The sequence below is a fragment of the Myxocyprinus asiaticus genome, chromosome 15, assembly GCF_019703515.2.
Source record: "Myxocyprinus asiaticus isolate MX2 ecotype Aquarium Trade chromosome 15, UBuf_Myxa_2, whole genome shotgun sequence".
Lineage (NCBI taxonomy): Eukaryota > Metazoa > Chordata > Actinopteri > Cypriniformes > Catostomidae > Myxocyprinus > Myxocyprinus asiaticus.
The window spans coordinates 47885842-47909944 of NC_059358.1; the positions used below are offsets into that span (position 1 = coordinate 47885842).

A 24103-nucleotide genomic window follows, 5' to 3' on the forward strand; every position below is an offset into this window, starting at 1 on the left:
AGTTTATTTATCTTTCAACCCATTTTGTAATTCAATACAATACCGTGATAATACCGTATACCGTGATAAATGCTTCAGCAATTATCATGATATGAACATCTGATACCATCACATGCCTTGAGTATATAAAGAGACAAATACAGTAAGAAAATCAGTTTTGTACCAATACCATACACTGCGACTGTAAGGATACCTTACCCCTGGTTTGGAAGTGTGATTAGAGCTTGTTTCCTGTCACCCTTCAGAGACGCACCGCATCTGTCAAACACAGAGGTGGTGGTGTGCAGCGTCCACTTATGCTTGTGCTGCTCTTATCACGGACGCGATCGGCCAAAAAAAATGCTTGTTCACCTAACACTGAAGTTTACCAAATCATTCATATTGATGTAAAGGCTACTTCACCCAACCCCCCCCCCCCCCCCCACCAAAAAAAGTGATGACTAGGCGACTAGTTTGCAAGGTATGTTTACTCTAACGCATCACTTGAAAATGGTACATTTTACCACTTTTATGACAGATCCACCTACATTTACACACTTATTCCAACATGATTGACTTGATTGTGCGGTATCTCACCTGATAGAGCATTGGACTTTGGACTCCAAGGCAAAAGCCCAGTCAAGCATGCTTAAAAACAAACTGAAAGTGTAACGAAATTGTTATAGAAGCGACACAAAATGACATGGTTGCTTCAGAAAATGTACTTTTCATGTTGCATTTGCTTTCAGAACACAATTGGTTAGGTTTAGGCGTTGGTAAATTGTAAGGAAGTCTGTTCTGTTCAGCTCTCATTTATCTTTTAGGAAACTAACGGTTAAGTTTAGGTTAAAGTTTTTTGTTAGGGAGGTGCATTTTACTCTTTAAAACATCCCTCATTTCACTCATTTTGGTGCCTCCCGGTGGGCATTTCACTAGGGAAACTGCAGCAAAATGTGTGATACAGCACCTAATTTTTGTTTGCAAAATGTTTGCCATGCTCATGTAAATTTTATGAGATAAGGCTGGAATTTGTACATTTAAAAAAAATTAAATGTGACCAAAATGATAAATAATGCCAAATTTGTAAAATCAATATTTTCGTAATGTACAAAGTTAAAAGGTCCCCTGTATAATTTCCAGCATTAGCTGAGAGAGAATTTCTTTCATGTAAAAATTATAACTGAAATATATCCAAATGAACTGGAATCTAATTGAAATCAATTCGAGAGCATGTGAATCAAAATTGAACTGGGAAGTCTGTATCAATACCCAGATCTACTAAAAATGTCTAAAAGCTCCATGAAAGTAGTCCATATCGTTGCTGTCTGATGAAAAACATGTATCGGCAAAAAAATAATTTTTTAAGAGCATGGAAAAACTCAATCTTACAAGATACTTGTTAAACAGACAGCCTGATTAAACATCTTTTCATTGGTTATTTAGATGCACTATTCAAACATTAGGAAGAAGTCATTCGGCACATTCTGTCTATGGTGAAAAGTCAAAATTGCCAAAAGTGAAGATACATGTTTTTCATCAGACAGCGACAATATGACACATGCACAACTCTTCTAAAGTCATACAATAGCTTTGTGTGAGGAACAGACCCAAATTTAGATTTTTATTCCCTGATAATCTTTCCCTCTTTCTAAAGCTCGCATTCAGTCTGCGTTTACATCGAGAATTCAAAAAGGTGTGAGCACAATGAACTGGCATTGTATGGAGAGAGTTGCATAAAGATTCTTCAAATATTTCTAATTCTGTGTATCACAGAAAAATAACAGCTTTGGAACGTCAAGAGGGTGAGTAAAAATAACAGAATTACAATTTTCTGGGTGAACTATTCTTTGAGAAGGGTGTCTAAGTTATTGCGTGGCAGTTTTCTTTTTGAATGTCATGCTGTAATACAGTTACAGAATATTAGCCCCGTTCACACATGCAACCAGGTAAATTACAGGAAAACCATTGGGTTGCCTTTACTGGTAAATGTACCACATGCGCTGTACACACATACCATCAGTATGGACACTTATAGGTAATGATACATCATCTTATTAAGGGAAATTGCCAGAGCAAAATTCACCAGTATTTTCAAAAAGGTTGTGTTCACACATGATCTCTAACCTGAAATTTGCAGGTAATTTTCTGGAAAAGGCTGTATGTGTGAAAGGGGCTTATATCTTGGAAGTAAATAAGAATTTAGTATATCTAGGAGATTGTTTTACTAACTCAGTGTAGAACTGTTTGTTCAATGGCTCAAAATGTAATGTGACTTGCAAAGTGCTGTAGGAGACGCTCGGCAAATGGAAATGGTCAGCATCTGAGAACCTGAAATGTTCCTTTAATAATAATGGCGTGTGTGTGACGTTCTTTATTGTGGATAATCAAGAATTGAAGTTGGCATGGAATGGAAATAACATACCATGACATCTAGGGCAGCACTGTCCAGACTGGGTGTGAGTGAGATGAGATGGACAGGAGAGAACTGGACACACCACTTTATGACACATACTGTGACCTCCCTGCAAAAACACATGACACAAACACTATTACACAAACAAGGTAAAGAAAAATAACTATGGGTCATTTCTAGGAATATCATAAAACATCAATACACATTATTTTCTCAATACGTTTTTGAGGTATTGATATATTAACATTAGGCGACATTTAAATTGGAAGCCTAATTTTTGTGCTTTCCAATTCACTGTAAGCAGTGTTGGGTGTTATGCGTTACTAAGTAATTAATTACTTTTTAATTGAAAAAAGGGATTACTTTTAATTTTTCAGTAATTTAATTACAGTTCTGATGTAATTGTATTAAATACTGTATAGACTATAGAACAATTCTATATCAAACAATAGTGAATTTAAAATCGAAATGTAAAATCTAATGTTAAAATATATGTTTTCTTTTTTTTTCAGATTAACAGATTTTATTGATTCACATATATGAACAAAATAAAACAAAACATATATACACAGAATCAATCTTAACCCCCACTATTACCCCTCCCCCTCCCAATCCCACCCTGACCCCAACAACATCACAGTGGTCTCAAATGATATAGACACACACACGCACAAAAAAATAAATAGATAAATAAACAAATAAAAATATATAATAATAATAATAATCACATATCCATAAATGACAAATACCCACCCCATTTCTCCACGAACATGTTGTACCTCCCCATTCTTCTAAATGCCCCTTCCTCAAAGGCCGCCACCCTTCCCATCTCCGAGCACCACTCCTGAAAAGAGGGTTCTCCAGCCAACCTCCAGCCAATTAAAATAATCTGCCTGGTGATCACGACATTGGTTAAGACCCAACTTTTTATGTGTCTACTTTCAATGTCGATGACCGCCCCATCGCCCAAGATACAGAGTCTGGGGCAAAATGATACCCGAGTCACTGAACACATCGCACACCAGACTCTGAACCTTTAACCATAACTTCTGTATCCAACACACCCCCAAAAGACATGGGTTATATCTCCGTCCTCTGATTGGCATCGCCAGCAGGTGGGTGTGTCTTTAAGACCAAGCCTATACAATTTAGAGGGGGTCCAATAGAACCGATGTCAAATCTTGAATTGTATAAGGCACACCCTTGCGTCTCTAGATGCATTTTTTTATGTTTTTTAGAATCCTAACCCATTCTCCTTCCTCCAATTCCAAGTTTAAATCTTTCTCCCATAATCTCTTGAGAGTGGTCGAGGCTCCGTCCCCCAGACTCTGAATTAACAAGGAGTAATACACTGATGCCTCATGACCTTTTCCAAAAGCAGTAATCACCTCTCCTAGAGTATCTGCTGCTTTAGGGGGTGTATGCTATTCCCAAAAATAGTACAAAGCAAGTGGCGCAGCTGTAGATACCTAAAAAATTATTTCTGGGGATCCCAAAATGTTGAACCAAATTTTCAAAGGATCTCAACATACTACTCTCATATAGGTCACCGAGTGTATTAACCCCCCTCGCAATCCACTCTGACCAAGAGAAAGGGGACTTATTAATGCATAGTTTGGGGTTTAGCCATAAGCTTGAGGCAACATTTAGATGAATATCTGAATTAAACACTCTAGACACTTTTGTCCCTACCAAGTGCAAATGTGAAATAACGGGGTGTGATTTAACTTCTCTGATTAGATTAATAGAAAGGCTTTGCAATGGCAAAATAGGGGCAAGAACTTCCTGTTCAATACAGAACCAAGGAGGGGCTCTTTCAGGTAGAAGTGACCAATGAGCCAAATGTCTGAGACCGAACGCATAATAATACAACAAAATCTTGGGTAGGCCTAGCCCACCTTTGTCAATCGGCCTATGCAGCTTACTAAAATGTAATCTGGGTCGCTTGCCATTCCAAATGAAGGACTTCACTATGCTCTCAAATTGCTTGAAATAAAAGAGGGGGACATCTACAGGAAGTGACTGTATCAGGTAGTTGAATTTTGGAATAAAGTTAATTTTAATAACATTAACCTTCCCAATCATCGATAAATGCAATGAAGCCCACCTGTCACATTGCTCGAAAACCTTTTTATTAAAGGGTCAAAATTAACTCTAGCTATCAGACAAATTTGTTGGGAATAAAACACCCAAATACTTAATGCCCTGTTTGGGCCACTGGAAGGCGCCCAGCTGGAAGGCCGTTACTGGACAGTACGCTGTCAGAGCCAAAGCTTTGGATTTATACCAGTTGACTTTGTATCCTGAGAACTTGGACAAGGAATTAATAATTCTGTGGAGGCAAGGCATAGATCTAGTAGGGTCAGAGACAAATAATAAAATATCATCTGCATAAAGCAGAAGCTTATGCGCCACACCTCCCGCCACCACCCCTGGAAAATCATCCTCCTTAATTATCGTGGCTGCTAACGGTTCCAGGGCAAGACAGAACAATAATGGGGAAAGAGGGCAACCCTGCTGGGTGCCCCTATCCAGAATAAAATAATCTGAAATTAATCCATTTGTTTATACCGCTGCTACAGGGTGTCTATAAAGTAACTTGATCCAACCAATAAACGTACTCCCAAACCCATACATTTTCAAAATCTTAAAAAGATAATCCCATTCTACCATATCAAATGCCTTTTCGGCGTCAAGTGAAATGGCAGCGATCGGAGTCTGATCATTCGCCACTGACCACATGATATTGATGAAACGCCTAATGGTATCAGAAGAGCTATGACCCTGAATAAACCCCACTTGATCTATATGTATAAGAGATGTCATAACTTAATCGATTAGCCAGAATTTTTGACAATATTTTAACATCTAGCTGAATCAGGGAAATTGGACAGCAACTTTTACACTCTTTTGGATCTTTGCCCATGCTTGCGTCATAGTTAGCGGAAGCTTTCCATTCTTTAATGATTCTGTATAAACTTCTAACAAAAGTGGAGCCAATTCTGTAGCATAAGATCTAAACAATTCTGTGGCAAAACCATCTGGCCCCGGAGCCTTGCTTACATAAGGCCTTAATTACCTCTTCAAGTTCCTCTAAGGTTATCTCAGAATCAAGAGAATTGTTTTGCTCAGTTGTCAAATTATGGAGTACTAATGGTTCCATGAAGTTTCTAATTTCTTCATCAGTAGATGAAGACATGGAACTATAAAGATCAAGACAGAATTCTTTAAAGGCATTATTAATATCAATGGCTGAAATAAAAATTTCACCACCAGCAAATTTCACTGAGGGAATAGTAGAAAAAGACTCTCTCTGCTTTATATATCTAGCCAAAAGCTTCCCTGCTTTGTCCCCCGACTCAAAATATGACTGTCTTGCCCTGAATAACCATAACAAAATAGTATTATATCTGTATTTCAATCGGGTCAATTCTCTGAGGCCATTAGATGACATACTGCACTTCAGCTCTGCCTCAGCACTTTTAATATTCCCTTCCAACTCCACAAGTTCTCGTGCTTTGGATTTTTTGATGAATGAAGCATACCGTATGATCCGACCCTTAAGAAACACCTTAAGTGTGAGCCACGCCCACAGAGGATACTGAGGACCAGTTGGTCTCCATATAGACATTGATTTCAGTCTTTAGCATTTGTTGGAAATCAGGATTTTGCAAAAGGGATACATTAAAGCACTAGCTGTATGATTTTTTTTTCTCCATATGTAGCACCACCTCTAAACTCACCAGGGCGTGATCTGAGAATAACATGTTTCCAATTGAGCAATCGACAACAGATGGAATGAGGGACTTAGATATAAAAAAAATTATAGTCTCTACCAGATGGGTTCAAAAGTCACCAAATATCTGCAAGACTTCTACATATCCTGTGAAGCATCAATGTTGCTCTAGGGGGCTTACACACTTTTGCTTCACTATGATTAAGGACTGAGTCCATCAAAAGATTAAAGTTTCCTCCCAGAATTGTATCATGAGGGGTGCCAACGGCTTGCAACATCCCTTCAAGATATATAAAAAAGCCCTGATCATCAATGTTAAGTGCATAAATATTAGCCAGAACCAACCTTTGCCCCTGAATTTCTGCTAAAACAATAATGACTCTAAATACTTATCAATGTAATGACTCCCCTGCTCTTACTTGAGCCAGCACTAAAGAAAACATGTCCACCCCATATCTTCCCAACTTTTTCAGCTTCCTGTGAGGAAAGGTGAGTTTCTTGAAGAAACACTATTTCATATTTCTTACACTTAAGAAAAGAAATAACCTTCCTTCTTTTTATGGGTTGCCCCAACCCATTCACATTCCACGTGGAGAAAGATAACCCACTCATATTAACATTTGATATAATAGAAAAAATAAATTGTTCGTCAAAATCAAGATTACAAAGACCATATTTCAACATCAGTGCAACAATCAACACAAAGAACATGTAGATTCGTTCACAGAACTGTCCCGCAGGTGTGTTCCTCCACAAAACACATCCCTGCACAAAATTATATATATATATATATATATATATATATATATACACACACACACACATATACACATACATACACACATATACACATACGTACATACACACATACATACATACACATACAAAAACATACATAAAATAATAATAATAAAAAATAATAATAATAATAATAAAATATATAAGGCCATCCTTAGTATCTATTCTCAATTTGGCCGGAAACATCAGCGCAAAAGCGATCTTCCGTTGATGTAAGAGTTTCTTGCATTGCTTGAATTGATCACGTTTCTCTCTTGTTGAGTTTGCAAAGTCCGGGACCAAAAACATTTTGTGATTTTTCCAAGAAAGTTTTCCTTTGCTCATCGCCTCATGTAACACTTTATCTGATGATCTGAGAAATTTGGCCAGAATTGATCGGGGCCTGTCTCCCTCAGCGGATCTGCGAGCCGGGACTCTGTGAGCTCGCTCGATTTCCAGCTTGTGGCCTGTTATGTCGAGCAAACTCGGGAAGAGCTCATCCAGGAATTTCACCATACCTCTGCCCTCCTCATGTTCAGGAATTCCAACAATTCTCACGTTATTCCTCCTAGCGCGATTCTCAAGGTCTTCCAACTTTTCAAAAACGTGCTGTAAATCTGCCTTGGTTGCCAATGGATTAGCAGCCAATTCCCTCTCCGATGACTCCAGATAATCGATCCATCTCTCGATGTCCCTGATTCTTGTAACCAACTCAGAGAATTTTATTTCCATCACCGTAATCGACTGACGTATTACAATGAGAACCTCCAAGTCTGCAACAACTTTCGTCAGCATCACAGACAAGCTCGCCAGCTGATGCTGAATTTCTCCCACTGCGCCATCCAAATTGAGTCCCTGGTCTGCGGGCCTGTCAGAGGTTTCAGCTTGAGCATGTAAGTGTCTTTTAATATCTTCAGAGCCCGAGGATTTTGAATTCTTTGCCATATTAACTTCAAAGAACAAATATGTAGTAGGATATGTCGAATCTCACCGATTTATACCACAAAAATAATTAAAAACTAGCAAAGCACGCAGAGCTCGTGGTTCACACGTCTGCTCCTCGCATGGCGTCACGTGACCAAAATATATTTTCTAATTTAACGTTGCCCCCTTAAATTCTTTGGACAGTTTTATATGATTTATTTGAAAGAATTAAAAGAACAGTTTCATGTCGATCCTTGTCGAGGTTGATAAGGGTTTCAGAAAGTAATTAGTAATAAGTAATGCAATTACTTTTCAGACAGTATAAATAGTACAGTAATCTAATTACACTGTAGAACATGTAATTAGTAGTTAGCCTTAGTTTCATGCAACTGTCCTTTTACCTGAAAGACGTCCTTTTACCTAACAATACGTTGTGTAGGCTATATGAAAAATACATACAATATATCATCCAGTGATGGCTAGAGTAAATAATCTTTGTCCTTTGATAATGATTGGGTCGAATTTAATAGGAAACTATGCGAGTTGAGCTCCATGGTGATGCAGAATTTTAAGCAGACTCCGGAGTCGTAGCTGGACAACGACAGACGATGAGCTTTCTAATTTTAGAACATGCTCTTGTCTTGCGCCAGATGCGTCCAGTGTGCGACCCCCTTTCATTTACCCCACCACTCACACTTTACCAAAGTTGTGTTGAGAAATATGTATGAAGAGACAAAAACTATTGTGCTACGAGTAGAGCTATTTATATCTGAAAAACTGCCATTATATATTGATAATCATCTGGAAAATGTTCTAATAATCGATGTATGAAAATGTATCCCAAGCCTAGTCTTTTCACTGAACTACTGTATATACTGAAGTATATAAGAAGTATTTGAACATATTTAAATACTGAAGGTCATCACCTAAACTGAGGACAGCATCACAGTTACCCACAGTGGGATGATTTGGACATTATAAAATGTTTGTTTAGTCTATTATCAGCAGAAGTCTGTGAACAGTTGATTCAGACATACTCACAGTGCAGATGCATTTGATACAAGGATTCCCTTCAGGGTGAAACTCCTCCTGTTCTTTATATAGACGCCCCTCAAAAATACATCCTGTGAACACCCAGCATATAGACAAGAACTGTGAGGAGAATCTGGAAGAACGCTACTTTAAACAGCTAACACAAAGACCCACAAAGATAGGCCTCCTTTAAGGCAAAACTTTAGTCCATGTAGGTTATTTGATCCTAGAAGTGAAATTATTAAGGACATACTGTATTTTGTACACAATATGCAGAATGCTGTTTATTTCATTTTGATCACAGCACGTTTACGAGTCTCGCTTTAAAAGTTATTTAACAGCAAGGTCTGCCACAATCACAACCAATTCTCATAAATTAAAACTCTGCTTTAAAGGAATATTCTGGGTTCAATACAAGTTAAGCTCGATCGACAGTTTTTGTGGCATAATATTGATTACCACAAAAATTCATTTTGACCCGTCTCGTAAAAAAAGCAAAAATCGAGGTTACATTGATACACTTACAATGGAAGTGAATGGAGCTTAGGGGTTAAAGGAAGAAATGTGAAGAATATAATGTTATTAAAGCATTTACATTAATTCTTCTTAAACCTCAAGTTATCCCGACAAACCTGAACACGCACACACACTCACATAGTATTCACTCACCAGGGCAGGATGGGCAGCATTTCTTCGGGTGGATTTTGGGGTTCTTACAGTGAATGACGCACCTCATTTCTGCTTCAGTGATGACACCTTCCTGTCCAAAACAAAATCAAAATTTACCTTTTAATGTTTCTCTTCACATGCTTGATTTTGTGCATCTCTTCACCAGCCGCTGCCCAGTCTGACCCGTGCTCAGCGGCCTCCTGGAGCCCCCTTCCTGGCTGCCGGACCACGCCCCTTTCCTGGATTCCCCTCCCCGGCCGATGGACACGACCCCTTTACTGGACCCTCCTCCCTGGTTGCCAGACCCCATTTCTACCTTTGAGCCTTCTCTTTGTGTTCCATCACCCTTCCCCACTTGGCTGATACTGCCTGCGCCCCCCTGGTCTGTCCACTGCCCTCCTGCCCTGCCGGCCCTCAACTGGTTTGCTCCACCTGGGTCCCTGCCCTGGACCGTGCCTCCAGCCCCGCCATGGAGTGCATCTCTAGCCATTCCCCGGTTTCCCCCTCCCCTGGTCTGCTCTTCCCTGGACTGTCCCACTGGCTCTGCCCTGGCCTGTAGCCCCCTCCTACTTTTGGACTTGTGTCTGTTTTCTTTATTGAACTACCTGCCTCTGTTTTATATGTCTTTGTTCAGGTTGGGACGCCTGGAAGTCATCCCGTAGAGGGGGGTAGTGTCAGGTTCCCGACACTCTGGTGAAGTTTTTATTCAGTGTTGGGAACCTGTCACCAGTTTGTCTGTTTTTGTGTTTTAGTTTTCCTGTCTAGCACATGGCTTTTGTTTGTTTCTTGTCACCATGTGCTCCATCTTGTTTCTGGACCCCGCCCCCTTGTTTGTCTCTTTATTGATTAATCTGTTTCACCTGTTCACCTGGTTTGCCCTTGTGATTTTCCTCTCTATACATTTTGTGTCTTCCCTATTGTGTTTGTCAGTTCCTTCGTCAATACTCATGTAGACTCTCCCTTCAGTCTGTGTTTGTTCTTGTACCTGCCCTTGCCTTTGCCTGTTTTGCCTGTGACTCTACCCTTCCTAGCAACCGGGCCAATTTGGTTGCTTAGGAGACCTGGCTGGAGTCACTCAGCACGCCCTGGATTTGAACTCACAACTCTAGGGGTGGTAGTCAGCGTCAATACTCGCTGAGCTACCCAGGCTCCCCTTTGCGGCACTTCATTAACATACAATGCACCCACAGATAGTGCAAACACTTGCACCCACACCCACTTGCACTGGCACAAAGATTGTGCTTAGAATTAGCACTCACACGAAAACTGCACTGTCGTTGCACATATCGCTGCACCAAGCACAGCCACACAAATAGAGCCCAATACATTTTATAACCTTTATGACAATGAGAAGCAAATCGAAGGAAAAATCACTGAAGGCAAACCAGCTGAGCCTCACCTGACAGCTGTATGTGACACAGGGTTTGACAGGGCTGATCCACTGATGGGAGCTGTTGTACAACCTCCCTTTCAGCTGACAACCTGCAGAGAGACAGAGAGAGGAAATCATGTGGTGAACAAATTATCAGAATACATTTCTAGTCATGTCATTCAAATTAGGCTATCATTTAAGTCTTCATTATAGTAATGGCAGTCTATCAAAGACACATTCTATACATGAACATCATCTACAGATTAAGATTTCATTGAGATTAAATGTATGTACTAATGTATAATTCATTGTATGATGTAAGCATTCATGTTATGATTATTATAATGTCTGATAAATGTTTCATTTATTATATAAGGAACATAGGTGTGCTAGATGTTGAAATCTTCAGAGGTCTTCATTCTAAAGAAGACAGTGAAAAAACCTTGGATGAACTCTGACCTCACTTCAGCAAAGACATTAAAACCAACCAAACAAAATATCTGCCCAGATGAAAGAACTCAACATGACAGGAATGAACAAACAACAACAACCTAAAACAAAAAATGTTGGCCATGCAGTAGTCGCTCTTGTCCATAGTGTGGCAGTAGTGCTAAACACACACAATATGACTTTTAACCCTCTATTCCCAGCATCGTTTAAAAATGTTTGATTCACTTTTCTTGCATTAAATGGACCTCATTACTAAAAAAAACAAAAGTACATATAGAAAAATAATAATTTAATATAATCATTTTAAGTATGATAGGCAACACTGTGCGAAAATTAAAATAAATTATTCAAAGACATGTTTTTATTTATTGAAATATTTGAAGTGAACATGAGTCACTATACATTTTGTGGATGTGTTAAATTGGGATTTCTGAGGTGGGGGAACCCTAAAATCGGGTGATGTCGCAGTCATGGGTGTCTAAATATGGATTTATTAATAGGCCTGAATGTAATTCATATAACAATTTGTTTTTCTTTCAGATGAATCAATGTTACTGGGATAATGATTTGTCTGTCATTATTTATGTATCATGTAATTAATCAACTAAATTGTAAAAAAAAAATACATAGAATATTTGTTTTTTGGTGTTTTATATTAGATGACAAAAAAAACTTGTTTAAGAATTATATTAAATGTATTTGATACATTTTATAAAAAATCAAATGACAGCTGGGACAAGTCACCTTCTTCTTGCCCTAGATTGGGCATCTTATAGAACATGCTAAACTTAGGCCTACGTAAATCTAATTACATTATATGTTATAATTTAAAAGTCAAATGCACATTGTTCTTAACGGGGAAAACAAACACCTTCTACGCAACTACCTTTTACTCGAATTGTTATTCTGATAATATCATTTGTAATGAAAACATCTGCATTAAATTAAAATTCTTCACTGTGTTGTGAAGAAGCATTTTCACTAGTGAATCCCACTGTATATTTGCTAACGCACAAAATAAAAATAAATGCTGAATCAACATTTATTGGAGTACACGCATAAATATAGAAATAACAGTAAATCCTTTTCCAATGTGTTGGTCGAGTGGTCTTTTTATCTATGTTGAAAAAACCCTTCGTGTATACAGCTTTTTCATAAACTAAGCAAAATCACTACTGCATATCGGTGGAAAGGGTGAGCAGTTGATTCCATATTACGCGATTTCTATGAAACAGAGATCGGACCACAGCGTGAAAAAGAAACGAAAAGCGCGTCTATGCAGGGGCGCGTGGTCTCGTGCCACTCTCCAATATGCTGCCTCTACTAGTGTCCGCAACTGACTAGGCTGCGTTTCCAAAAATCATCGTAAGTTAAGTACCACTTGAAAATGGTTTTAGATCTGCTAGTGTTCTGGAGTAATCGTAGAGTGCTTAAGAGCATCGTAATGACATAATTTTATGCAGACACCTGCAGGACATGTGCAAAATTACAATTAATACAATTAAATACAGTGAGTTAATGTTCAGATTCTTACACTTTATGCAGTAGCCTAGTATACAGTGACCATACTACTTTGATTTTTAATGTAGTTTATTTATATGTAAATAGATTATAATTATATTGATCTGTTATATCAACTACATGGGTATATTTTTATTATATTATATTATATATAATAGCCTAATATAATTTTATATCATTTAAAATGAGGTCATAAAATAGATAAATGACATAAATAAAAAAATAAAAAATAAAAATATGCCTATCGTAAATCAAAAGATTACTTACACAGAACTGTGTGCAGGACCGCGTAGTTGGTACAAAGTGGTTGCATTATTGCATTACAAATTAAATCCAGAGGGAACGGAGATGTTATATTTAAGGGGAATACTGTCTATCTTTGCTCGTCTTTCCACCTTACTCTTCTACAACATCCTCATCTTCCTCTCTGACACCCAAGGACGCTGTTGCCCGCATCGCAGCCTTGTTGTGCTGCATTGATGTCATTGGTATCATTTTGGTAGCAGATCTCCGTTTGATCAGTGAATGTATGTACAGTACAAGTTCCCCACATAAGTGCTTCCATCGTCCTATTGTGCACTTGCAATAGGCCTACTTGCAACACAGTAAACCTCATTATACAGTATTATATATACATACACACATATATATATATATATATATATATATATATATATATACAGTTGTGCTCAAAAGTTTGCATACCGTGGCAGACATTGTGAAATTTTGCCATTGATTTTGAAAATATGACTGATCATGCAACAAAAAAAAAACTGTCTTTTATTTAAGGATAGTGATCATATGAAGCCATTTATTATCACATAGTTGTTTGGCTCCTTTTTAAATCATAATGGTAACAGAAATCACCCAAATGGCCCTGATCAAAAGTTTACATACTCTTGAATGTTTGGCCTTGTTACAGACACACAAGGTGACACACACAGGTTTAAATGGCAATTAAAGGTTAATTTCCCACACCTGTGGCTTTTTAAATTGCAATTAGTGTTTGTGTATAAATAGTCAATGAGTTTGTTAACTCTCACGTGGATGCACTGAGCAGGCTAGATACTGAGCCATGGGGAGCAGAAAAGAACTGTCAAAAGACCTGCGTAACAAGGTAATGGAACTTTATAAAGATGAAAAAGGATATAAAAAGATATCCAAAACCTTGAAAATGCCAGTCAGTACTGTTCAATCACTTATTAAGAAGTGGAAAATTCGGGGATCTCTTGATACCAAGCCAAGGTCAGGTAGACCAAGAAAGCTTTCAGCCACAACTGCCAGAAGAATTGTTCAGGATACAAAGAAAAACCCACAGGTAACCTCAGGAGAAATACAGGCTGCTCTGGAAAAAGACGGTGTGGTTGTTTCAAGGAGCACAATACGACGATACTTGAATAAAAATGAGCTGCATGGTCGAGTTGCCAGAAAGAAGCCTTTACTGTGCCAATGCCACAAAAAAAGCCCGGTTACAATATGCCTGACAACACCTTGACATGCCTCACAGCTTCTGGCACACTGTAAATTGGAGTGATGAGATCAAAATAGAGCTTTATGGTCACAACCATAAGCGCTATGTTTGGAGAGGGGTCAACAAGGCCTATAGTGAAAAGAATACCATCCCCACTGTGAAGCATGGTGGTGGCTCACTGATGTTTTGGGGGGGGTGTGAGCTCTAAAGGCACGGGGAATCTTGTGAAAATTGATGGCAAGATGAATGCAGCATGTTATCAGAAAATACTGGCAGACAATTTGCATTCTTCTGCACGAAAGCTGCGCATGGGACGCTCTTGGACTTTCCAGCACGACATTGACCCTAAGCACAAGGCCAAGTTGACTCTCCAGTGGTTACAGCAGAAAAAGGTGAAGGTTCTGGAGTGGCCATCACAGTCTCCTGACCTTAATATCATTGAGCCATTCTGGGGAGATCTCAAACGTGCGATTCATGCAAGACGACCAAAGACTTTGCATGACCTGGAGGCATTTTGCCAAGACAAATGGGCAGCTATACCACCTGCAAGAATTTGGGGCCTCATAGACAACTATTACAAAAGACTGCACGCTGTCATTGATGCTAAAGGGGACAATACACAGTATTAAGAACTAAGGGTATGCAGACTTTTGAACAGGGGTCATTTTATTTTTTACTTTGTTGCCATGTTTTGTTTTATGATTGTGCCATTCTGTTATAACCTACAGTTGAATATGAATCCCATAAGAAATAAAAGGAATGTGTTTTGCCTGCTCACTCATGTTTTCTTTAAAAATGGTGCATATATTACCAATTCTCCAAGGGTATGCAAACTTTTGTGCACAACTGCATGTATGTATGTATGTATAGTCTTCACTGACACTGAGCTTGCACCTCAACCCACATATGATTTGTGTAAACAAAACATTGCAATCAAACGTAGGCCTACATATGATGAACAAAGCAGTGATTGTAGATTGTAGATGGTAGCCTACTGCACAACATAATGACAGAGAATAACATTTCCAAGCGAGGTAAATTATGTATTTATAAAGTTACGCGCCAAGCTATAATAAAATTACAATGACGAGTGTCACTATACCGTCACATTTCAGCACTCACACAGGGACAGCAACTCTTAAGAAGCACTTAAAGAGCGTAGTTGCAAAATGCAGTTTTGGGAAACGCACGTGAAAAAGGAAAGAACATTCGTAACTTGACACATAGAGAATACTCTTAAGAGCAATAGAGCGAAATATTTTGAACAAGTGCACTTGTTAAATACAGATAGAATGTGTTAAATGGATCAACAAAAACAGCATTGGAGAATACAATAAATGGAATGGATTGACAAACAAGCATTTTTTTTTCTTTTTGGAATTGAAGGTGCCGGAACACCTGAATATCCCCTATAGTGGCTGGATGCATGACATTCCACTGTCACACAATTAAAAAACACATTTCAGAAATTTCTCATTACATACAAATCATTTATTTGACTCTAAATGTTTTAAAATAAAATGTTCTTACAAATTCTGAATCATATTTTTTGTAGGGGTTTCGAATTACCACAAGGATGTAGTGTGACCAAGAAAAAGCTTTTAATTGATTTATTCAGTCATCTCTTCATTATTAACTATTTTATTTGAATCTTATATTCATCATATGCTTGCAAAGAAAATGAAGCTTGTTACCCAGAGGCAATAGATCATGCAATAGATGGTTAAACCCCAGTCAGCTGATGAACACAGATCATTAATACAGCCTGGTCTCATGAACATTACGTGACCGTGGCAACATTTTTGCAAAACAAAATTATGTGCCTTATAACACATTTGGCTTCAGTTTCCCAGTGAAATGTCCAGTGGGTCATAATCAGACGAGGTTTTAAAGGTGAATATCAGATGGGAGTTTTAATAAGTAAAACGTACCTCCCTAAGCTAAAACTTTAACCCGAACCTAACCAATTATGTCCTAAAAGATAAATGAGAGTTTAACAAAACAGACATCCTTACCATTAACCAACACCTAAACCAGCATCTAAAAACAAAATGAGAAATGAAAAGAACATTTTCTGTCTCGTGTGTCAGCTTGCGTGTTTGGCTGAGATCAAACCTCGGTCTTCTGAGTCCAAAGTCCAACACTCTATCAGGTGAACTACCGCATAAGCTAACCATGATGGAATACATTTTTCAAATGATGCATTAGAGTAAAAGTGTTTCAATATCAGAACACAGAAGTGTGTGAGTATTAGTGTGAAAAATATGTTTTTATAAAGTGATAATCAGCCGTTGTACTCGTGATTTGTGTGAAAGTGAATATAACACACAGGTGTAGCGCCTCTAGTGTTCATTTCACCAAGAAACTGCAGCAAAACAGAGCGCTGCACTAAAAACTCAGTTATCAGAATGTTCATTCTATGAGACTGGGCTGCATTAATCATATCACTTTATTTTGAGATATTATTTCTCATAGTTCACAACATCAGTGTGTTTAGTGAACTCATTAGGGTGCATGTATTGACCTTTGCATCTTTCACAGCAGGCTCCTGTCTGTTTGACAACCAGCGCACAATCCTCTGACACATGAGCACACTTCTCCTGTTTACAGTCTGCTTTCTTGTCCTGCAGAAAGAAAAGGGAGAATTAGAGGCCAATACCCCATGTAATGCAATATTTCAAGATTTTACTTGGTGACAAAGGCAAGCTATGGATTTTGTAGAGAAGTGTGTGTGTTCTCTTGATAGATCAGTTTAATTGAATCATGTTTGGTTGATGACAGCAGATAAATGTCAGGAATCATCTTTCAATGCATCAGTGATAAACCCTTCCTGTATTGATCTCCATTCATCAAGTCACATGCTCCAAAATCAATACCAGACATTCATCATGCCATCATATCAGCTCACACACACACACACACAATATGACCCACAGATGTTCAATATCCTCAATAAAACACCTTATTCCAGGTTTAACATCTACTCTCGACAAAGTTTTTTCCCCCAGTGTACTATTGAAAAGCTGTTCTTGCAGTCAGGTGGAGACATTTTCACCTGTCATGGTGCTTGATAATGGAGAGATTTAGCTGTTTTTCAACCCATACTGTTGTAAAATAGCCTAGTTGTTTTGATCATGCGTAATCTTACATATCACAACAACGATACACAACCCATCGTCTATATCACAATCCATGTGAAGGGTTGCAAAACTCCAAAACACAATCCTGCAAATCTCAGACAGTCCAAAGAGCTGCTTTACAGACAGAAACAGATACCTGAAAACAGCCCCAGAAGACACACAAGAACTGCATACTGACAAACAGATCATCACAGTTTAGCAAATACCATGGTTTGGGAACACTGCGACTGGATGGATCTTAAAAATCCAGTAGCACTAAGATTCAACACCTACTGCAAAAACTACTTGTATTTTATCCATCAGATTAGTGAAACATCCAAGTCTTCATTCCACCTTGAATATTAATCCCACTGTGGATGAATAATCTTCACTTTTTGACAATGTATCACTTTATCAGGGGTTGTTTGTATCAGTGATGTATACACTTTTTTAAGGCATAGTTCACCCACAAATGAAAATTCTCTCATTATTTACTCACCCTCATGATATCCCAGGTGTATATGCCTTTCTGTCTTCACCAGAACACATTTGAAGAAAAACGGAATAATATCTTAGCTCAGTAGGTCCTTAAAATCAAGTGAATTGAGATTTCTCTTTTGAAGCTCCAAAAATCACAGACAGTCAGCATTAACGTCATTCAAACGACTCCAGCGGTTAAATTAATGTCTTCTAAAGCGATACCATCACTTTTGGCGCAAAAAAGATCAATATTTAAGTACTTTTTAACTGTAATCCAACGCTTCACGAGAGCGCTGAGTTCAAGTGATCTCTCATGTGACGTATTTACATTGCCATGGATACAGATGTAATCTCACATTCTCCACTCAGTTGAGACATCCAGGATGAGCACACAAACACACCATTGTGAGTAAAGAAACAGATAAATACAGATCTAAACCAAAATCAACTAAGCTTCTGTACAGTGTTCCTCCTCCTCACCTGTAAACAGCGCTGCTCTTCCAGCTGTGATGCACGTGCGTCAGTTCTCACACGTTTCAAATTCCAATGCGATTACGTCACACGCACGTACCGCTGCCGACCGGAAGCATGATTTAGGGTTAAAAAAAAAAAAAGTAATAAATATTTATCTTTTTCGCACCAAAAGTGATTGTGATGCTTTAGAAGACATTAATTTAACAGCTGGAGTCGTATGGATGATGTTTATGCTGACTGTCTGTGCTTTTTGGAGCTTCAAAAGAGAAATCTCAATTCACTTGCATTTTAAGGACCTACTGAGCTAAGATATTTTTCTTCAAATGTGTTCTGGTGAAGAAAGAAAGTTATACACACCTGGGATATCATGAGGGTGAGTAAATAATCAGAGAATTTTCATTTTTGGGTGAACTATCCCTTTAACTTTCCTTTCACTCAACGTGCCCCACAGAGCCAGAGCGCTGGACACAACTCAAGCCCTGTCCTGAGCCAGCCCGGAAAGCCACAAAGTCTTGTTTGCTCACCCCTGGCAGGATCCAACAGTGCCAACTCAAAACAGATCATTTCATAGATGGACTGTTATAATCAGCCATGTGAAATCTGCAAACTGCGCTAAAAATATTGGCCCGTCTTCTCTCTCAGGTGAACTGTGACTGTCTGTGCCTCACTGACTCTCGGGTAGTTGCTCTATCTCTCTCCTTTCTCTGGTTTCTTTAGCACATCAAAAATAAAGCTGAACAAGAACAACAATGATGCTGATGTTGAATTTCTCACCAGACAGACGCAGGAGATGCAGGGGTTGTCTGTGATGTTGGGGATGTGTAACACCTCTCCCTCGTTCTCACAGCTCGCTTCTGTGCCTGAATGAACAACACAATCACAAATTCACAACACTTTACATGAGCTATTTTCTCTAAATATTTTATTTAATTCAACATTTCATACAGTTCCATACACAAATTACTGTATTTGACAGTAGGTCACTTTATTTTTACAGCGATCAAGTTACTGTGTATCTACTAATGAACTACATGCACTTACTGCTTACACTTACATATTGTTATTGTTAAAACAACAGAAATTAATATTAATCACATGTAATACAGTTGAAGTCAGAAGTTTACATACACCTCAGCCAAATACATTTAAACTCACTTTTTCACAAAAAAGTTTTTGTCTTAGGTCAGTTAGGATCACTACTTTATTTTACGAATGTGAAATGTCAGAATAATAGTAGAGAGAATTATTTATTTCAGCTTTTATTTCTTTCATCACATTCCCATTGGGTCAGAAGTTTACATACACTTTGTTAGTATTTCGTAGCATTGCCTTTAAATTGTTTAAATTGGGTCAAACGTTTTGTGTAGCCTTCCACAAGCTTCTCACAATAAGTTGCTGGAATTTTGGCCCATTCCTCCAGACAGAACTGGTGTAACTGAGTCAGGTTTGTAGGCCTCCTTGTTCGCACATGCTTTTTCAGTTCTGTCCACAAATTTTCTATCTTTTTGAGGTCAGGGCTTTGTGATGGCCACTCCAATACCTTGACTTTGTTGTCCTTAAGCCATTTTGCCACAATTTTGGAGGTATGCCTGGGGTCATTGTCCATTTGGAAGACCCATTTGAGACCAAGCTTTAACTTCCTGGCTGATGTCTTGAGATGTTGCTTTAATATATCAACATAATTTTCCTTCCTCATGATGCCATCTATTTTGTGAAGAGCACCAGTCCCTCCTGCAGCAAAGCACCCCCACAACATGATGCTGCCACCCCCATGCTTCACAGTTGGGATGGTGTTCTTCGGCTTGCAAGTCTCACCCTATTTCCTCCAAACATAACAATGGTCATTATGGCCAAACAGTTCCATTTTTGTTTCATCAGACCAGAGGACATTTCTCCAAAAAGTAAGATCTTTGTCCCCATGTGCACTTGCAAACTGTAGTCTGGCTTTTAAATGGCAGTTTTGGAGCAGTGGCTTCTTCCTTGCTGAGCAGCCTTTCAGGTTATGTCGATATAGGACTTGTTTTACTGTGGATATAGATACTTGTCTACCTGTTTCCTCCAGCATCTTCACAAGGTCCTTTGCTTTTGTTCAGGGATTGATTTGCACTTTTCGCACCAAACTACGTTCATCTCTAGGAGACAGAATATGTCTCCTTCCTGAGCGGTCTGATGGCTGTGTGGTCCCATGGTGTTTATACTTGCATACTATTGATTATACAGATGAACGTGGTACCTTCAGGCACTTGGAAATTGCTCCCAATGATGAACCAGATTTGTGGAGGTCCACATTTGTTTTCTGAGGTCTTGGCTGATTTCTTTTGATTTTCCCATGATGTCAAGCAAAGAGGCACTGAGTTTGAAGGTAGGCCTTAAAATACATCCACAGGTGTACCTCCAATTCAGTTCACCTCCTATCAGAAGCTAATTGGCTAATTGCCTAAAGGCTAGACATCATTTTCTGGAATTTTCCAAGCTGCTTAAAGGCACAGTTAACTTAGTGTATGTAAACTTCTGACCCACTGGAATTGTGATATAGTCAATTAAAAGTGAAATAATCTGTCTGTAAAAAAATGTTGGAAAAATGACTCATGTCATGCACAAAGTAGATTTGCCGAAACTATAGTTTGCTAATATGAAATCTGTGGAGTGGTTAAAAATGAGTTTTAATGACTTCAGCCTAAGTGTATGTAAACTTCTGACTTCAACTGTATGTGTAACAGACATTGTAAAATAGTGTTACTAGACTGTAACATCTTTTCACAGAACATTAATTCTATTTCAAACCGAAATAAATCTAAGTATTATTAAATGTTATAGTTACTAATATAGGCTATCAATTAATAACAGTGCATGTAACATGTATAACACACACTTTAAACATGGTAAAATTGTGTTACTAGATTGAAACATTGTTTCACTGAACATTAATTCTGTTTCAAACTTCAGTAAATTTAATTATTATTAATTTTGTATTGTTAATAATATAGTTATTAATAATAGTAACATGTAACGTGTAACACGGACGCTGTAAAATAGTGTTTTTTAAAAAAAAGAAATGCACGTGTAGTGTTAACGAAAACATATTATAGAAAACTGCGCGCTTTTGCCAAATTTGCCTAAAAAACTTTTTCTTTTTTATTCAAAAGCGACATCTGAAATTCCCAAGCCACACTTACATGAACATAACGAGTCAACAGATTGATCAAGATCAATAAAACTGACCTGATGTGATGAGGATGATGTGTATTTTATTTGTAAATGTAGCAGAAATGTTTAAATGGATTGACTGTGACTCATTTAAGAATGATTCTTACCTGTGATTAAAGGTGCAGTTGATTTTGCTGCTTGGAAAATTAAAAACCAGAATAAGAGGTTATGGGTTACTGGAGGAGACAGACACAGCATCCTAAATTCACTCCAGACGCAGGAAAAAAAGAAAAGAAATATGATGATAATTTAAAAAATAATAATATTATCCACAGCCTGTAGAAATAGTTTGCGTTATGATCCTGAGGGAAGGAGACATCGGTGTCACCGGGGATTTAATCCCACAACATGTAGCGATGGACCGTCAGCCGAACATTATAATGACAAAAGCAGAGCAGCAGAGTCCAAAAACACGTCGACAGCGACCTTCTTGAATATCCAAATTCGCGGGTCACAAACTCCCCGAAGAGCCCAAATCAGAGATAAGATCCCGAGATCTTCTGAAGAAAAGCCTGTGGAGAGATGACACGGCCATAGCTGATGGAAAATGATCCCAATGGAGATAAAGATGGAGTTAGAGATGTCCAGCAGGACTCGTCTGGTCAAACTGATTTGGTTTGATCACCGGTGCGTCTCTCGGTGGCGCGGGGATGCGCGCGGCTGCTCACGCGAGCTCCTGAGCTGCAGTTAAACATTCCCGCGATGTTGGACTGTCCTCTAGTCCACACAGATCTGCCCCTCTCTATTTAAATGCTCGTGTTGGTTTATAATGCCGCAGATCTGCAGCAGGGTGAGGTATATTGAGATCCGCCCTCAGCACTCATGTGACTTTACCTTCAAACATGTGCGCTATAAAGACGCTAAAGCTGTACAGGAACATGCCATATGCATATAGTTCTTTGTGTAATCTCACTTAGAATAACAATTGCTTCATGCATGGGCCATTAACTAAAGTAGGTGCCAAATGCCCAGAGAAATCCAGAGAATCTACATGCACAAAGATCAAATTAATATCCATAGATATCGGCTCAAACAGACACTAGTCCCTAACTAGTCTGCGTACACATGGAAGACTGTATATGACAGGAGTTGCCTCTGAAGAAGGGAATCATTAATTGCGGTAATATTAATCACTAGATGGCGCCAAAGAGCACTTTTACTGCAGCTGCCGCTAACTCACCTGGTGAAAATTGCTTTTTGCCAAACTCAGAGAATCACAGCAGGCTTGACAAACCTCATTCATTTGATAAGCGTTGATAATGACGTTTAATTGATTTAATCATCAATAACAAGTGCTACTCAGCCCATAGCAAACGATAACCGGGGCTAGTAGTCACAATTTTGGCAAGTTTCGTTTCTGTATAGGCACATACTGTGGGATCGTGGCTACAAAAAGACTATTGCACCTGAAGTTATTACTTGTCCTGAGAACACAGTTCAACATTTGGTTAAATCTGCCTTCAGTATATACCCGACTCTTTCTTAATCCATGCTAGTGTGGTTGTATAACAAAAATATATTATGAAATTTTAGTTTGAAGCACAGAATTCACTAAAACTCTAACACTTTGCATGAAATTTCCCTTTTTTAATGGTTTATAAATAGGTTCCTTAATGACTAATAATTAATTTACAAATTTATTATAAAGAATCAACATGCGGTTATAACAACATGCATAAAAAGGGTGACTTGCATTCAATACCTGTCAAATAGTGAGCCATTTTACCTCAAATGTTTGAAATACTTCATAGCAAATAGTCAACATTAGTAACCTGTGAAAATTTACCTCAGCGTAAAGTGGACGCATATGAAGCATTGATTAAGGAGTTGCTAACATTAGAAGCCTATGTATATAAGTTCAGTGTGGTTTAATGATCATCAGGCTTTATTATATAATATATGCTGTGAATGAGCATGAAGACCTGAAAAGTGTTTTTGCAGAGGAATTTACGTAACTAGGACTTGGTATGTTGGTACAGCAGTCGGAGTAACACCATTCTTTTGACATCAACGTGACAAGAAAAGTGACAAGACAAGTGAGTCAAGACATTACAGTCATGAATAGAAACACAAAGTTACATAATCCCTCCTTTAAATCTCATTATAATAGTCGATTTTTTTTCTGCATTGTCAAATTAATCATGAATTAGAACATTTTGTGTTTTTGATTAATGTAAGTATGGGTATAAGTATTTATTAAGCATTCACAACATCCTCACTATTTGGCAGGTATTGCATAAAGTTGCCCTTTTTATTCATATTGTTATAACTGCATACCAATAATTTATAATGCATTTGTAAATGATGATGTAGTCATTAACAAACCCCTTTATAAATCCTTACAATTAATGTGTTCCCAAAATGTTCAACAAAGTTTAAGTTAGGTGCTTGAGACTAACATTCACTGCTAGGGAAAACAAGCATTTGTGAAACTGGACTTTTGACTCAAAACTTTATAGCCAGCTAATGCCACACAAAG

General features: G+C 38.2%; 1 protein-coding gene across 1 annotated transcript in view; it reads right to left on the reverse strand.

Moving 5' to 3' along the window:
• The window catches only part of bmper (BMP binding endothelial regulator), a 40078-nt gene extending 17703 nt beyond the window's left edge, over positions 1-22375 (reverse strand). The window contains exons 1-7 of the mRNA XM_051718043.1: positions 21732-22375; positions 19192-19277; positions 16869-16968; positions 10930-11012; positions 9531-9621; positions 8871-8953; positions 2402-2501 (exon numbers count right to left, since the gene is read on the reverse strand). Coding sequence (XP_051574003.1) covers positions 2402-2501; positions 8871-8953; positions 9531-9621; positions 10930-11012; positions 16869-16968; positions 19192-19277; positions 21732-21822 — 634 coding nt within the window. The 5' untranslated portion in view covers positions 21823-22375. The remainder of the gene's footprint in view (positions 1-2401; positions 2502-8870; positions 8954-9530; positions 9622-10929; positions 11013-16868; positions 16969-19191; positions 19278-21731) is intronic.
• Between the last annotated feature and the right edge of the window lie 1728 nt (positions 22376-24103).